Genomic DNA, 17,842 nt, shown 5'->3' on the forward strand with positions numbered 1-17,842 from the left:
CGACGACAGCGTTCAGCAACCAGAGGAGAGATTGTTGCTAGTGTGCTGCCTGGGCCTCCATTGCCCTGTGCATGGGAGAGATCCTCAAGGAGGCCCAGCCGCTGGAGGCGCACATCCTAGACCTCAACAACCTGCAACTCACCACTCACTGATATAGAGTTTAGTTTAAATTGGTAGATCCATACACATGCATTCTTCTACAGAATACATAGTAAAATCTCACAAATACTCCTTTCCGCTCAAGGGACTATCTACGAGTTGAAAAACAGAGACATGTTATCAAGCAACCAACGATCAGCCTGTTCGCTTGTTGGTTTTAACCAGGGCTTATCAGCCATGATACAGTGTTTTCCTCTCACACCAAACCAACACCAGCCGGGCTTATCAGCCCAGAAACCAACCAGCGAACAGGCTAGATGCCACAAACTCTGGCAACTTGTGCGAGACCCGACTGACTTGTCCCCAGGCTAACAAAATAATCATGCAGTTGAACTGCACAGCGGCGACATCCAACATGAAATGTGACAGAATATCAGAACCATGCTGTATATATTCCATTACCATCTACAAGTTTGTAACTAAGAAGCAACCAAATCTACAATGGAACAAGAGTCAGCTTCCTCTCACAAAAACACCTCATCTCGCAATTGCTTCCATCCTCTCCATTTCATCACCCAACATGTTCACAATGCAAATTGACCTTCCAGATTAATACACCCGCTCATGATCCGATACATTATACTATGGTCAGCATCTATTCCTACAAAATGAGACACAGGAAGACATACTGGCCACTGCCCACCACGAATGCTGTGCCAGAATCATTTAGCTGGTTTCCATTGCTGCAGCATGGTACTTGTCCAAGTCTGCGTCCAGATCTTCAACAGAAACTTTCTCACCACGACCCTCAACCCTCCCCCTCCCCCTCCCCCGCCCACGCCCACCAAATCCACCTCTGCTCTGAGGCCATCCTCCAGCACCACCTCTTCCAGGCCCACTGCAAAATTTCAATGCTGGTTTCTTACTCCAGATCTTTATAGAAGAGAAAAAAACACTAGGGTGCAAAGCATAATCAAAACTGTTGATTCACATGACAATGCAATCTTAGATTTAGCAATCACAGTAACTGAGGCTCGGTTCCGATTCCATCACAAATGACAGATTTCGCACACACTCCCAAACCACTCGTTTATCATGTGGAGGCAACATTTATGAGCATTAGTTTCCAGGAGATTGTCAAATGTGAACAAAAAGCTTTTAGTATCATGGGTCCTATATATACTTCTGTCACTAATCTGAGCATGTGACTTATATCTAGTTATTCCCCACATGACATAAAAGAGATGTAGCTTTTTGTTTGTTCCCCTGGGAGTCTTAATATGAGTCCCCCGATAAAAGACAAATAATCCCTGCTCTGCTTGCACTATCAACACACCTGTGTACTGTAGAAACCATGCTGCAGAGTTGAAATTCTAACAGAGCATGCATTTGTGGAATGATAGTGAAGCTAATGACTGAAAAGCAGCACAGTAGTCTTGGAAAGCAATGCTTTGCAGGTGCTATTTCATCAGGGGAGAAAAATACACTGCATATGGCAAAGAACGATGGTACTAACTGACCTTTTGAAAGGCAAATTGAAGTTTCCAGCTGGCGGATTGAAGGAGAAGATAGCAGTTGGTGGCGGTGGCGCCTCAATGTTTGTCCCAATGATTTCAATCTTCATAGGTTTGCCATCAAGCTGCACATTGTTGTACCTCTTAACGGCAGCTAGAGCATCAGACCTTCTAGAGAAGACAACCTCTGCAGTTCCCTGCCAACGTTGAGCCACAGTAATTAATGAGCATTTGAGGCTGATGAGACAGAAAAGAGTAAAGAGGATGGGCATCAAAATTCAGAAGTAATCTACCTTTGATCTTCCACTCCTGTCATAGTTGATAGAGTAACGCTTGATATCACCAACATCAGAAAAGAGTTCCTGATCAGGAAAGGGAGGATGAGAATGGTGCCTGGGTAGGAATAGGAAAAAGAAAGAAAGAATGGTGCAGCATAGCAAAATAGGAGGGAAAAAATCAATACAGAAATTCGTTTGTTTCCTTGCCGTAATAAGCAACACCGTACTATCAACTGATGAATCAGATGTACCAGCACTGTTTATAGCAAGAGACGAAGAGTGACCTTGATGTCGTCGTTGGAGACGCCGTAGTCGAGGTTGGAGATGTAGAGCTTGGTGGGCTCGTCGAGGGCGGACACCATCGGCGGCCGGGGCTGGGCGGCCCTATATCCAGCATAATCCATAGGTCGCACAAGTGGCTACGATTCGGTTAATCAGTTCAAGTGATTAGGGTCGGTTCGCTCAACTTCAATCAATTAGGAGCAGCGGCATGGAGAGGGTGAGGAGGAAGGGATCTCCGACACTCACCTTGAAAGAGAAGGTTGCGCGGCGGAGGTAAGGTGCTGCGGCAGCGCGGGTGTTGAAGCGGCGTCGCGGCGCCGTGGGTGCGGGGGCTCCGCCTCTGGAGGCAGAGCGTCTCCCGCCGGGGTGTTGGTGGGTGCTCCTGCTCTTGGAGATGAGGTCGTCGAGGGCGTCGGCCATGCTCTCTGTCTCTCTCTTCTCCGTCGGCGGCGGCGGCAGCAGGAGGGAGGGAGGGAGGGAGATGAGCCGCGACGACAGACAACCTAGGAGTAGTTGCGTGCGTGGGCTGCTGCCTGATGTAAGTTGTTGGAATGGGCCCCATGGCTTCAGTTGGGCCTGGTCTTCTTTTTTCGGGAACCAGCCCAGCTACAGCTTCAGCGCCCCTTCCTGGCTTCCTCCTCTTCTTCCCCGTTCCCCCGCATCGCGGCGGCCGATTGGAGACGGAGAGCAGAGGAGATTTCATTGACGGACGGAAGCAAAAGCGATCGACGATTCGATTCCATCTGATCCGCCATGAAGCCCTTCAAGCAAGAATTCAACTTCGGTCAGTAGCTCTCAGTCCACATCTAACTCTGCAGTTTACTCAATTGAGTAATTCGATGGTGCATGCATGCTTGGGGTCGGGGAGCAGATGAGAGGCTCCAGGAATCCGCTGCCATGATCGCCAACTACCCCGCCAGGATCCCCGTATGTCGAGTCTCTCTATTCCCTTTCCTTTCTCCTCTCTCAGCTTGCCTGCCTCTGCCTTCCAAACCCTAGGCGGGCAGGGCCTGCGCCTGACTCAGATTCTCTCCTTTTTGTTCGCGCCGCTAATCAATTATTGCTATTTTACCACTATACTACACTAGATGATACCTCGCATGTTTGAACAAATTAAAATGGGAAATGTTTTTGGATGAAATAAATTGCATGGCATATAATAAATTATAATACAATTAAAAATAATGGTATTATACCACATAATTATGCCAACCATCGTACATCAATGAGCAGAGTTTGTACACACTGGCTATATAACTAACATGTGCTTCTTATATTCAGCATAGTATAGTAGCCTACTTAGTCCAACTCTCGTTACATTTTTTTTACTTCACCGGGGAAAGAGAAACAGGACAGTGTAATAGGATAAAAAGAACCAATAATAATCATCACTAAAAAAGGCTGCATGGACCCTGCAAAGAAAGAGCTAACTGATTTTACAATAGATAGACATTGGTACTCAAGTAGCTCCCTATTGAGTTTGATACATGATCTTAGCAACTGAGAGAGAACACGCTAGAGAGGGAGAGAGAGAATGCTAGACCTCTGATGCCACAGCATGGCAGCGTGTGCGTCCACCCATCTTACGATTGAGTCTTACTGTAATAGAATGTAGATTAATTAATTACTAAGAAACTCATCAATAATCCACTCCAAAAGAATAAAGACGTTGACAATAATGGCGGAGAGAGTGAACGTCAGGCGGTAAACCATAACTTGCATGCATCAGTTAGCTATTGGATTAGAAGTGCATATAATGAGGAAAAATAATGGATGTCATGATTGCTTAGCACTTTAGCTTGTAAATTTAGTGGATGAATTGGCAAAATGAAAAAGTGAGGAGACGATTTGAATGAATCAGAATAGACAGCAGTGCTGGGAAGCAGAAGAAGATGAGGGCGGCATCGCTGCATTGGGCTGGAGAAGTGATCCTAGGTGATGACGTGGATCAACATGGTTACAAAGAAATAGAAGTATACCCTTAGTGGGTTCCATCTATATAGGTTACGTAGATAGATTACTACTCGTAGTCTTAGTTGATACTGCTCTGTCCTCTCCTTTTCCACATCCATTCATCCTCCTCTACACGTTAATCAACCATCATCATGTGTATGTGGATATTGATTTACAGAACCAAACAGCACAGCTGATTTTAGGATACAGAGAATTCCTTTGTTGCTCACGCAATTCCTAGCCTTTCGGATTTCGGAATTCTAAAAGAAATCCATGTCTTTCTCATGCTGGGGCCTGGGGGTTCCTTCAGGGTTTCATCTTATTTTGTTTATAATTGTGCTGGTCTATTCAGGGTTTCAGTTATGTCCACCATACTCCTGCAAATCAATTTTCTGATGCTCAAGGGTTCTTACATTCATTCATGAGTGTCTTGGAACGTTGTAATTTCTAATCTAAAATCATTGATAAGTTTTGGGTACTCAGAACAACCGAACTGAAATTGATCATATATATCAACCTAAATTATCACCTACATTTTTCTCTGCATTCCCCTTTTGCCCTTAATCTCTGTTTGGCATCTCTTGCTTGATGAACATGGCAGTCCTGAATTAGTAGCTTCTATTTGCAGGTCGTTGTTGAAAGGTTTTCAAGGAGTAATTTACCACAAATGGAGAAGAGAAAGTAAGTTGTTACTCCCTTTTGCCCATTATACATTACTAGATATGGATTGTGTGTTTCATTGGCATTGATTCCATGCTGCTCGTAACTGAAGTGTAACAGTATCCTCATTGACCATTCTCTTTGATTGAAGATTGAAATGTAGCAATACAAATTTATTTTTGGTGCAGGTACCTGGTTCCCTGTGACATGCCGGTTGGGCAGTTTGTTTTCATACTACGCTCCAGGCTGCACCTATCTCCAGGAACAGCTCTCTTTGTGTTTGTAAACAACACTTTGCCCCAAACAGGTGAGATTGTTGTTCATCAATATAATATGCTGTCTGTCCTTTGATAACTCTCTGATCCCTGCTGAAGCTTTAGACATTTTGTCCATTGGTTGTAGGCTTGTATTACGGTAGGATCGTTGTTGTAAAAGGTATTAGGAGCTAGAACTTTAAGATGCAGAAGGTCGAAACTAGACATTTCGCATAAGTAGAAATGGGTTGAGCTGAATTGATAAGTGATGATGCAATTTTTTCCCACAGCTAGCCTGATGGGAAGCGTTTATGACTCGTACAAGGACAAGGACGGCTTCCTTTACATGTGCTACAGCAGCGAGAAGACATTTGGCTGAGCTGACGAGCTCTAGAAATTTTCTTTGCTTTGCAGCCAGGTAGCCCATGCTGCATGTGTAAACGTGTTGTCTTTAGTCTGTGTATAAACATTGTGCATCAGCCTGTTCGGGAGGCCGTATCGTATCGTGGATTATTTACTGCTGGCTGGTTTGGTGTGAGAGAAAAACACTGTTCCCGGCTGGAAATTTACGATCGTTTACGAGCAAGCGAACAGGCTTATGTTGTTAACTCTGTACATATTCATATTGTGCTACTCTGTATTTATGTACGTACTAAAAGAAGTACGTCTACCGTTATCATTCTGGTGTGACCTGTGAGAGGCAGGACACGTGAACAATGATGTGTAGCTCTAGACAACTAGAAGTATAATTAAACTTATCCTTCTCGGCTTAGGCTGAACTTCTCGGCTTAGCTCTAGACAGTGATGTGTAACATCTAAGCTGTGTGTGTGGCCTGCACTGTGTAGCGTGTACACCAATATATCTAAGCTGTGTGTGTGGCCTGCACTGTGTAGCGTGTACACCAATATAATGTAATGTAATGTAATGTAATGTAACGTAATGTAATGCCACCATTGCCATTGCCAACACAGACAATGAAAATGGAATCGGCGAGGTGACCCATGTTGGATATGTTGCAGTTGCAGCCTGCTCAATCAAACCAAACACCCTGTCAGACAGAAGGGTTTTGCTTGTATTCCTTTAATAATTCTTCTTCTAATAATGTATTAATTCGGCAAATCTCTTGCTGGCCGGCCTTTCAAAAAAAATTTAATCATTGACACCTCGGATGCCGGCTTCTTCACGGGGGCAGCGATGATGCAACTCCGACGAGACGATCTTCAAAACGTGGTTGCCGTGCAGTGCATGGATCGGAGCCGCAAAATGATCGGATCCCCCCTTGTGGATTTTAAGTAAAAGACTACCAAATCGGCCTGTTCGCTGGTTGGTTTCTGGGCTGGCTGGTGCTGGTTTATTGTGAGAGAAAAACACTATTGACTGGCTGGCTGAAACCAACAAGCGAACAGGCTGAATGATTGGATGACATGGACCACGGTGATCTAGGGGCGCTTGCGATTTCGTCGACATACATATATATACTCGGAGGAGCTAGGGAGCTCGAAATGGATGCGACTCAGTTGCATCACCAACAGGGCTAATCATGAATTATATTGTGGCAGGACAGATTATCAGGGGGTGTTTGGTTTCTACATGTACTTCTAAAATTCCTGTCACATCGAATGTTTAGACATATGCATGGAGTATTAAATATAGACTAATTATAAAACTAATTACACAACTTGCGACTAATTTACGAGACGAATCTTTTAAGCCTAATTAGTCCATGATTTGACAACGTGATGCTACCGTAAACATTAGCTAATGACAGCTTAATTAGGCTTAAAAAATCGTCTCGTAAATTAGTCTCCATCTATGTAATTGGTTTTGTAATTAATCTATATTTAATGTTCTTTATTAATATCTAAATATTCGATGTGACATGAATTCAAACACCCCCAAAGGGAAGGGTCAGCTGCTTTAACAGCGCAGGCCAAATTGCTGGAGAAATTGAAGCTACGCTGCTGGCCTCTGACAGGCCGGGAAAGAGCAACTCAGTATTAAGGCTGTACATGAGCTACTTGACACTGAGTACCCGGCATGGTATGACATCGGAGCAATTCAAAGTGGCATTTCTAGTTTTTGTCATGTCAACGCTCTTTGTTCCAGGAGCAAAGCATGATCATGTCTGTGTAGACTACTGGGGTGCCCATCATGTATTCATTTATGTGACTGGCAGACTACTACATCCATACTAAACTGCTCGCATCAGTTAGCAACTTCAAGTCGGACTCCAAGTCAGGATGCCGACACGGAATTTTAAAAAACCTTCAAATTAACCTGACCGAACACATAGATGCGCTATTGCACAAAGTGCACCGAACTGCAGAGAATGCATATCAAAATAGAAGTTTCTTTTTAAAAAAAAAGCTTCATTACTGTCTTGGATAGGTACTGAGAGGGTGAGAGGCATAAAACTAACTAAAGAGTTAACCGTCCAACGCAATCTAGAGTTGGGGGATCTGAAGGAGATCTTCGTGGAAAACTTCCAGGGCACGTACAAACGCTCTGGAAACCCACGAGACCTCAAGAACTACCGCTAGAAGGCCAGTGAGACCCTCCGTGGGTACATCCGGCGCTTCTTCCGGCAGTGCAACGAGCTCCCCAACGTCACCAACGCCGATGTGATAGGAGCCTTCCTATCCGAGACGACCTGCGAGTCCTTGATTCATAAGCTAGGACGCAAGGGCCCGCGAACCACCAAGGAGCTCCTAGACATCACCACCAGCCATGCCTCAGGAGAAGAGGCGGTCGGAGCAATCTTCGATTGCCTTGAGGGTAAGGCAAGGCGGGACGAGGGTGCCGACGAAGGCACCTCCAATCGTTTCGCCAAAAGAAAAAATAAGAAGCAACAGCGTGAGGACCCACTTGTGGCTGCTGCTGACCGCAAGGGTGGTTGGAAACCCACAGAGGGCGCTCCGAACCACTTTGAGAAGATGCTCGAGGGGCCATGCCTGAACCACCCCTTCCCCGTAAAGCATCCGCTCAAGGACTGCAGCCTCATGCGGAAGTTTTTGTCTGGAGGCTCCAACAAAGGGGAGCAGGGGAAGGAACCTGCCCCCGCTATGGACGACGCCAAGGAGAAGGACGATGGCTTTGCAATGCCAAATGGCTGCCTCATGATCTTCGGGGGATCAACGGCCTATGACTCCAAACGTCGTTAGAAGGTCGCATGCAGCCAAGTCTACACGGCCCAACCGGCCACACCTCCCTTTCTCCGGTGGTCGGAGTCCACCATAACCTTCGATCGGACCGACCATCCAGACGTCGTCTCACACCCGGGAAGGTATCCACTTGTGGTCAACCCAATCGTCGGCCCAAAGCGCCTCACCAAAGTTCTGATGGACGGAGGCAGCAGCCACAACATCATGTACGTAAAGACGCTCGACGAGATGGGCATCGACCGAACACACCTTCGCCCAATCCGAGCACCTTTCCATGGCATCGTGCCTGAAAAGTAGGCGACACCACTCGGACAGATCGATCTGCCCGTTACCTTTGGGGATCAGTTCAATTACAGGACTAAGACCCTCACCTTCAAGGTGGTTGGGTTCCTCGGATCCTTCCACGCCATCCTAGGACATCCATGCTACACAAAGTTCATGGCCATCCCTAACTACATGTACCTCAAGCTGAAGATGTCGGGCCCTCGTGGGGTCATCATCGTCGACACCTCCTTCTAGCGTGCCTACTAATGCGAGGTCGAGTGTTGTGGCCATGCCACGACAATCGTTGCCTCCGGGGAGCTCGCCGCCCTCAAGGAGGAGATCACCGAAGGAGCGCCCGACGCAAAGAAGTCGACCGGGTCATTCGAATCGGTCGAGGGCTCCAAGGAGGTCCTCATAGATCCCAGCAGCTCTGAGGGTAAAACGGTACGCATTGGTACCACGCTCTCTGATGAATAGGAAAGCGCGCTCATCGACTTTTGTGTGGAAACCCTCGGATATGCCAGGCATTCCGAAGGAGGTCACCGACCATACCTTGAAAATCCATCCAGGCTCTAAGCTGATGAAGCAACGCCTGCATCGCTTCGATGAGAAAAAGCGCAGGGCCATCAGTGAGGAGATAGCAAAACTATTGGTCGTCGGATTCATCAGGAAAGTACACCACCCAGAGTGGTTAGCCAATCCCATCCTTGTATAAAAGAAGAACAGGAAATGGAGGATGTGTGTTGACTATACGAGCCTCAACAAGGAGTGCCCAAAGGATCTGTTTCCTTTGCCATGTATAGACCAAATAGTCGACTCTACCTCAGGGTGCGAAACCCTCTGCTTCCTTGATGCATACTCCGGCTACCATCAAATCGTGATGAAAGAGTCCAACCAACTCGCGATATCTTTCATCACCCCCTTCGAATCGTTCTGCTACGTTTTGATGTCATTCGGTCTAAAGAACGTTGGGGCAACGTACCAGTGATGTATGCTCAGATGCTTTGGGGACCTCATCGAGTGGACCGTTGAGGCCTACGTTGACAACACCGTAGTTAAGTCCAAATGGGCTGACCACCTCATTGCTGATCTTGAGCAAACCTTTGTGAAACTCCGGGTGAATGGCATCAAACTCAATCTAGAGAAATGTGTTTTTGGGGTCCCGAGGGGTATGCTGCTCGGCTTCATCGTCTCCGAGCGTGACATCGAAGCCAACCCAGAGAAAATCTCAGCCATCACAAAGATGGGCCCGATTTAGAACATAAAGGGGGTTTAGCAAATCATAGGGTGCCTCGTCGCCCTCAGCCGATTCATCTCGCGCCTCAGCGAACGAGGACTCTCCCTTTATCGGCTCCTGAAGAAAGCCGACCGCTTTGAGTGGACATTCGAGGCCTAGGAGGCGCTTGACATGGTCAAACTACTCCTGACAAAGCCCCCGATCCTAGTTCCTCTAAGCGATGGAGAATCCCTCCTGCTATACATAGCGGCTGTGACAGAACCGCCCAATTTATACAAGATCAAGTACGGTTGTCCCTGCTAACACGTTGACACACCCATACTTTCACTCATATAAACCCGGTAGTCCGCCGAGTGTCCCGAAAGACCTCGGTAAATCAACATCACAACCAAGATCACGTGATTAAGCAAATACACATCACATACATCGGGTTGCAGCGGAATTAATATTACAAAGGGGTTAACAAATAATAGTACAAGTTTGGGTTTCAAAACCGCTTAGTGAAAACAACATAGCTTTCAAATGATTACATTAATATAAGTTCCAAATATATTGCTAGCATAGTGACATCATCCGACAAAAGCATATAGATGAGAAGTAAGTATAGAATCACTGAGCCCACCGGTGGTTAGCCACCATCATCAACAGGTCGAGAACATCACCTGCAACAAGGTGGGATAAACCCTGAGTACTCGAATGTACTCAGCCAGACTTACCCGTCTTAAACCAAAATAAAGCGACACCAAGGATTATGCAAGGCTTTCTTTAGTGGGCTAACTGACTTGTTTGCGAAAAGCATAAGCTATCATGAAGAAACCATTTTAAGTACTTTGCATCATCTTTATTATGACCTATCCATCTAGGTAAGCACCTGTACTATAGCAATCACTTGATTAACCAATAACATCCAGTTACCAATTTAGATTTAGCATATCCCATACCATCCAGATAACCATCATTGTTCCATAATAATTACTACGATGCAGTAACTCGAGTCAAGTGCTCACTATCCAGGAGTGATGGCGATTCGAATCGATTCCTAACCAGCTAGTGATTTATTCCTTACACAAACCTCACTCATCCGCTAAAGTGAGATATTGATCACCGAGTCAACTTTCCAGGAATCTCGAGTTTGCCAGGAACCACATGTACCCGGGGGCCGACTGACTGCACTTTGGTCTTATCATCTCGCCCCCGTGTCCTACCACACCTGCTCCGGCACAGTGCGCTGCGGGCAATCTACTCGGCCCGAAAAATCTCCCAGCTTCGCGGTCGGAAGGTACTTTATCCGGCCAGCTAAATGTAAGGCATGCGTTCAACATGACTCGAGGCCCAACAACGGTCGGTCCTTAATTGACACAGATGGAAACTAACAGCACCCCAGAACCCTGTCTGGTTGCCTCCAACTTTTTCCGTCCGGTCTCCAATTAGCCATCACACATGGTTAATTCTAGGATATCATTCTTTCCATAGCTAAATTCTTCCAGTAACCACCTATAATGTAGGTGACCGGATATCACCGATCGCTACCGGTCTAAGCAAGGCTAAGCAGTTATTCGATCCTGACCTAACAGGGTAAAAAGGTAATAAGGTAGGCAAGGATAGTAATAAATGCATCAACGGTTTCAATCAACTCCTACAACTTAATGCAACAATATGTAACTCATATATAGAAAGAATTGCTTTTATAAATTAGGAGACTTATAATGCTCCGGGGCTTGCCTGGGATCCGACACAAGTCAGTTCAGTTAACTTGCACCATCCTGGTGACATCTCAGGTCCTAGCACTCGCTTAGTCCTTCCATCTTCGGGACAGATTCATCAAACACCGTCTTTGGGTTTGGCTCCAACATCACGTCCTTCACGTGGTTCATCTAGCGTACCTAGATGAGATGCAATATGCAAGTGCATAAATATGAAGAATAGTACCATGAGACACATCACAAAATAGCAAGCAAGACAAGCATAGTTTGCACTAACACACTTAAGTACTTTGCGATGCTTAACTTAAACATCACACAATCAATCATGCTAAGATGGCAAACGGAGACAACAACACCAAGCATGATACAAGTTTCCCAAGATCTCAGGTGCTCTAACGCAGTCATCATTCAAGGCATAAGTCACACTTAACACTATACAAGCAAACACTATAATTGGAATCTGCCACTTTCTAGACATGCAAACAGCAGCTACAAGATTTAGCTATAACTGGAGTTACACAAATCCAAATGACTTGCAAGAAGACATTATGGAAAGCTTATGAAATTTTCTACAATTCATCTTTAATCATCTTAGCATGATTCTCAAGTTAACTAAGTCAAATATATCTATTTACAGAAACTGGTCTACAATTGACAGAAAGCAGCCATTTCTGAAACCCAACTTTAAACAGCTGTAACTCTTAAACTACTTGGCCAAATGACACCAAATTTTAATAGAAGCTAGATAAATGAATTATCTACAACTTTTGTATAAACAAGTTTCACAACAAAGCACATTATCATGAAGAACTTTGCTAAGTTCCCAGATCTGTCCATAAACCACATCGGCAAGAAAATAATTATTAACTTATGTTGCAAATACATAATTGGGCAAAACCAACTTTACCAACATGTCACACATGACTAAAGAACACCAGAAAACCTAGTGTCCATGACCAAATACATTCTTTTAATGCATTTCTTAATTTATTTTAGATAACAAGGTGACTTAATGAACATATACCAAAAGTGCACAATAACTTCTACAAAAATTACAGTGGCTCACATATACTCTCAATAGTCTACTGTACAAATTTCACTCCATTTGGATATGTATAGCAACCTCTATGAAAAAGACCAGTTGCTAAAGCAAGAATTCATGTGAGAGCAAGATAAACCAATAACTCACTCATACTTCATCCAATACTCATGAAATTTTTACCACACATCAACTATCACATGAGTAGCATGCCACAAAAATTTCACTTCATTTGAAGCCCTAGATCTACAGTTATGAAAAATAACAAATTCAACTAGCATTACAACCTTACTGCACAAATCTATTTTTACCGCAAAATATTTAAACTAAAACATGCCATATTATAGATCCACTGCATAGACAATTTCACAAGGATTCCAAAAAATCCTCATTTGCTATTTTACGAATTTTCTACGATTTACTATGAATTTCCAAAGTTCCTGCAAAATAATTACAAACCAGTCCTTACGACACTATTCACATGAGTCTATGACATTGCAGATAGGACCTTGATTTTCGTCGAATTGTCGTATGACGCCCCTGGTCGGGATTTACAGAGGAGGCAGAGGAGGATCGCCGGGAACGCGCGATGGCGGCCGGCTAGGGTCTGACGGCGACGAGGAAGCGGCCGACGAGGACCGCGGCGTCGAGGCACACCCGAAGCCGGTCGTAGCGCCTCCAGAGGTGGCCCATGGCCTCCCGGCCACGTGAGCAGGCGGCTGTGACCGTGGCCATCCTCGGCAGGCGAGCGCCGGCGGCGGCGGGCCGAGGAGAAGGGCAGCGCGAGCACCGGTGGGACCACACGCATCCATGGGACTGCTCGGTGGCGGCGCTAGAGGGGCTGCAGGAGAGGGAGCAGCGACGGCAAGGAAGTTCGACGACGGCGGCCATGGCGACATCGCTCTGGTGCGGCCAGAGCGTGAGCGAAAGAGCGAGAAGGGACGGGCGAGGGATGGGGCAGCCCTGGCGCTCTGTTATGGAGGAGAAGGGCGTTCAGCAGCGTGTGGCACGAGGTAGGACGCGCGTCGGCCATGGCAGGACGTGCTCTGGTGCATGGCGTCCACGTAGACAAACTATCGAGCACGTGGCGCGCGCGATGGAGCCCGACTTGGAGTTCGTTTTTTGGCATATTCCATGCATATTCGGACCTTGGCGCCAGTAGAAAAGTTGTTCTACTCTGGATGCTCTACAAACTTGATTAAGGTGGTATGGTCGTTAGAGCTCTTCATCAGCAGGTAATTAAGCCATAAAATGACAGTGTCAGCGCCTTGATAACGGTCACGGAAATTCACTTTCGGAGGTCGAAACTCGGTCAAACTCAGTGCAACTTTTTGCATGCTCTTCTCCATAATATAACATTCAACTTTTATTTTTGGACCAACTCAAGTTGCTTAACAAATTTCGAAGAACGCGGAATGCCAACGTCGTTGCTTAGCGAAATTCTAGACTTAGAATATTTCTAAGTGCTGAAATCAGCAGCAAATTTGATCTTGTGACCTCGATTTGACTTGCTTCCAAGATGATCTAGCTCTTAGTCCAAAAACAAAGTTTGTTCTACATGATATGGACTACAACTTTCATTTAAGGTCCAACCTCAAAACTGGTATAGAACCTGCTGTTCTACTTTGACCAAAGTAGGATCACTATGAAGCTTAAATTATCCTTTTTGATCCATTGGAGCATTTTTTTGGCATTTGCCCAACATGAACCTTTCATGACTTTTGTTGTAGAGTTCATCTAGAGTCATTTTGACAAGGTTGCAAGGTTTGGTTGACATCTCATGTTCTCATTCACTTAATAGTGTAATTCAAGCACTTAGCAAAGTCATTCCAATAAGGATATAACTTATCATTTCATGTGACTTTTTTATTCCAAACTTCACAAAACTTTTCCATGAATCAATATAGATGGGTATTGATGTGAGACACATGAAGATATTCCAATAACACCACCCAAGCATATATCTTGAAAAGGGGTCTATAGGCGAGCAAAGGTGCAATATCCAAGTTTAGGTTGGGGCTCGTTTCTATAGGTTTGACCTTGACATCTTCATCATCACTTAATATACCATGTTTTAGCTCAAACCCATTGCTTAACTGGTGGCAAACACCTAGGGTGTTACAGCGGCCACCACGTAAGTGGTCAGCACCGCCCTGGTAGTAGAATAGGAGGAAGAAGGACACGCCCTCAAAGTCCAGCGCCCTGTGTACTTCATCAGCGAAGTACTATCCGACTCCAAAACCTGCTACTCCCAAATCTAGAAGCTCCTTTACACTGTCCTCATCACCAAGAGGAAGCTGTGCCACTACTTCGAGTCACATCCCGTAACGGTTGTGACATCGTTCCCCCTCGGCGAGGTCATCTAGAGCCAGGATGCCACAGGAAGAACTGCAAGTGAGCACTCGAGCTGATGGATCAAGGCATCACATATGCCTCCTGAACGGTGATCAAATCCTAGGTATTAGCTGAGTTCATCGCCGAATGGACCGAGGTCCAAACACCACCGGCGGTCGTCGATCAAGAGTACTGGACGATGTACTTCGATAGACCGCTGATGAGAAAGGGCGCTGGCACAGGGCTGGTCTTTGTGTCACCCCTCGGGGTCCGCATGAGGTACATGGTTCGGCTCCATTTCCCCTCATCAAATAATGTGGCCGAATATGAAGCACTCATCAACGGCCTATGCATAGCCATCGAGTTGGGCATCCGACGCCTCGACATTTGGGGTGACTCTTAGCTAGTCATTAACCAAGTCATGAAGGAGTCAAGCTACCACAACGCCAAGATGGCTGCGTACTACCAAGAAGTCTGATGGCTGGAGGACAAGTTCGACGGCCTCAAACTCAATCACATCCCAAGGCGCCTCAACGAGGTGGCCGATGCACTTACGAAGGCTGCGTCCGGTTGAGAGCCGGTGCCGACGGGTGTCTTCACCAGTGACCAACACAAACCCTCAGTGTGCTACAAAGGGTCAGAACAGACCGATGATGGCCCACCTGATCTAGCCCCGGGGCTGACCCACCAACCGCTCCGCCTGGCCTCAAAGTCATAGAGCTTGAAGAGGATCCAACGACAGAGCTCAACCCTCTGGGCGACTGGAGAACACTCTACCTCGACTACCTCCTCCATGACACGCTGCCAATAGACAAGACGGAGGCTCAACGGCTCGCACGTCGTGCCAAATCCTTCATTCTTATAGAGGGTAAACTCTACAAAAGGAGCCACACCGAGATCCTACGGCTCTGTATTCTCGTTGAACAGGGGAAGCATCTGCTAAGCGATATCCACGGTGGGATCTGCGGGCACCACGTCATGCCTAGAACCTTGGTTGGGAACGCATTCTGATAGAGCTTCTACTAGCCCACTATAGTAGCTGACGCTGAGCAAATCGTACGCACCTGTGAAGGATGCCAGTACTACGCTCGGCAAACTCACCTCCTGACCCAGGCACTCTAGATGATCCCCATCACATGGCCCTTTACGGTCTGGGGGCTCGATCTAGTTGGGCCTCTCAAAAAGGCGCCCGAGAGCTACACCCACTTGCTTATCACCACAGATAAGTTCACAAAATAGATCAAAGCTTGGCCAATCTCCGCGATCAAGTCTGAGCAAGCTGTGATGTTCTTCCTCGACATCATCCATCGCTTCTGAGTACTGAACTCCATCATCACAGATAATGGCACGTAGTTCATCGATAAGAAATTCATTCGATTCTGCGATGAACCACACAGCCGAGTCGATTAGGCTGCTGTCACGCACCCCCAATTGAATGGGCAGGTCGAGTGTGCAAATGGCATGCTCCTATAGTGCCTCAAACCCAGGATCTTCAACCGGTTGAACAAGTTCGGCGCACGCTGGGTCGTCGAGCTCCCTGCGGTGCTCTGGAGCCTGAGGACAACTCCTAGCCAGGCCACCAGCTACACACCTTTCTTCATGGTCTACGGTTCTGAGGCCATCCTTCCGATGGACCTCAACTACGGAGTGCCAAGAATCAGAGCATATGACAAACAGGGAGACGATGCATCCCATAAAGATGCCATGGACCAACTGTATGAAGCCTATGACATCGCCCTCCTCCGTTTGGCTAAATACCAGCAGGTGCTACGTCGGTACCACAGCCGACGGGTGTGGGACCGAGCCTTCAACATCGAGGACCTGGTTCTCCGCCTCATGCAGAGCAACAAGGACCGCCATAAGCTCTCCCCACCTTGGGAGGGGTCGTACGTCGTCGCAGAAGTACTCCGACCAGGCGCCTACAAGTTGAAAACCATCGACGGCCAGGTCTTCACCAATGCTTGGAACATTGAGCAGCTATGTCATTTTTCCCTTAATAAATGCATGCTTTCCCTTATTAGTTTTTGTCTTCAGAAATCCTGATCTTTAGTGACATCCAACCCTTGCAAACTGCGAGGGGTCGGACCTCACTCGGGGCTGATATAAGCGATATAAGTACATTTATCTTACAAACACTTCATGTGTATTACCTCTGCATACGTTCTCTAAGTTTTCCATTCTTCTCATAACAAGTCCTAAGGACTAAGATTTTGGGAACAAATTCTGAGTACAACTAGTACGACTACAGGAAACCCACGCCATAGCAGCTACGACCTCCTTGCTCACCAGCGTGATCAGAATTGATTTACCCATACTCCTAGTTTTTGCGACCTGAACCATGGGAAGGGTCGGAAGGCACCGAAACCTCTTCTACAGAAAAAGAGGAATCTGAAAAACTATTTGTCGTAACAAAAGATGAAAATTTGTTCATTCTTGCACAAATCCACCGCTTATAAAGTGATCCCAACACGAAAAGGACTAATGTATTCATAAATACAAAATACTATTCACTCAGGGCCTCCCCCACAAACTTATTCGATTACAGTTTCTGACCAGCCCTACTACGAGTACTGCTACGGTCGCCGCGCCACGCTCTCCATCGGCGACGCCCTACCCCTCCATGGGATCCTCGAGGGCACTATCATCTGCAATGTCGAGCACCACATCGGCGACTGTGGTGCCCTCCCCGGGGCATCCAGGGACTATGCCATCATCGTCAGCCACAACCCTGACAACGGCACCTCTGCCGGGGTGTCTAGGGACTACACCATCATCATCAGCCGCAACCCTGACAATGGCATCTCTGTCGGGGCATCTAGGGACTACACCATCGCCATCAGCCACAACCCCAACAACAGCACCTGGACGGGGGGCGTCTCCCACCAAGGAAAGGCCACAACAAACGATGGCAAGTCCGACGACGCTCGACACCCTCTAGTGCCCCTCCTCCTTCGGCGGCAATGGCCCCTTCTCAGCAAAGGCGGCCTACACCACCTCATCTATGTTGGATGACCTCTAGCTCGACATCACGCTTCGGATTCACGAGCGGATCTGTGAGTTTTT

General features: G+C 46.6%; 2 protein-coding genes across 4 annotated transcripts; one reads left to right on the forward strand and one right to left on the reverse strand.

Moving 5' to 3' along the window:
• Positions 1–532: 532 nt before the first annotated feature.
• On the reverse strand, positions 533–2,676 carry LOC136504562 (THO complex subunit 4B-like). Of its 2 annotated transcripts, none has more exons than XM_066499502.1 (5): positions 2,420–2,676; positions 2,176–2,310; positions 1,907–1,975; positions 1,620–1,810; positions 533–997 (listed from the first exon to the last, which is right to left on the reverse strand). In XM_066499502.1, the coding sequence occupies exons 1-5, from the start codon at positions 2,591–2,593 to the stop codon at positions 826–828; spliced, it is 741 nt and encodes a 246-aa protein (XP_066355599.1). In that variant the 5' UTR covers positions 2,594–2,676; the 3' UTR covers positions 533–825. The 2 variants fall into 2 exon arrangements, with proteins under 2 accessions (XP_066355599.1, XP_066355600.1); XM_066499503.1 differs by having other exon boundaries at positions 2,176–2,275; positions 2,420–2,546.
• Positions 2,677–2,783: 107 nt separating this feature from the next.
• Positions 2,784–6,116, forward strand: LOC136504563 (autophagy-related protein 8D-like). Of its 2 annotated transcripts, XR_010770923.1 has the most exons (6): positions 2,784–2,957; positions 3,045–3,100; positions 4,755–4,807; positions 4,975–5,093; positions 5,331–5,505; positions 5,643–6,116. XR_010770923.1 is itself a non-coding variant. In XM_066499504.1 (5 exons), exons 1-5 carry the CDS (start codon positions 2,927–2,929, stop codon positions 5,417–5,419), a joined length of 348 nt encoding a protein of 115 aa, XP_066355601.1. In that variant the 5' UTR covers positions 2,784–2,926; the 3' UTR covers positions 5,420–6,116. The 2 variants fall into 2 exon arrangements, 1 of the variants encoding a protein (XP_066355601.1); XM_066499504.1 differs by having other exon boundaries at positions 5,331–6,116.
• The last annotated feature ends 11,726 nt before the right edge of the window (positions 6,117–17,842 follow it).

Source organism: Miscanthus floridulus, chromosome 14, assembly GCF_019320115.1.
Source record: "Miscanthus floridulus cultivar M001 chromosome 14, ASM1932011v1, whole genome shotgun sequence".
Taxonomy (NCBI): domain Eukaryota; kingdom Viridiplantae; phylum Streptophyta; class Magnoliopsida; order Poales; family Poaceae; genus Miscanthus; species Miscanthus floridulus.

Bases quoted from the DNA above. Each gene is read 5' to 3' on its own strand.
- LOC136504562 (XM_066499502.1), bottom strand. From the start codon at position 2,593: ATGGCCGACGCCCTCGACGACCTCATCTCCAAGAGCAGGAGCACCCAC. The intron at 1,976-2,175 runs GTCACTCTTCGT...TTTCCTGATCAG, and splicing joins TCTCCAACGACGACATCAAG to GAACTCTTTTCTGATGTTGG. The intron at 998-1,619 runs GTCAGTTAGTAC...GAAATTTTGCAG, and splicing joins TTCAATTTGCCTTTCAAAAG to TGGGCCTGGAAGAGGTGGTG.
- LOC136504563 (XM_066499504.1), top strand. From the start codon at position 2,927: ATGAAGCCCTTCAAGCAAGAATTCAACTTCG. The intron at 2,958-3,044 runs GTCAGTAGCTCT...GTCGGGGAGCAG, and splicing joins CAAGCAAGAATTCAACTTCG to ATGAGAGGCTCCAGGAATCC. The intron at 3,101-4,754 runs GTATGTCGAGTC...TTCTATTTGCAG, and splicing joins ACTACCCCGCCAGGATCCCC to GTCGTTGTTGAAAGGTTTTC.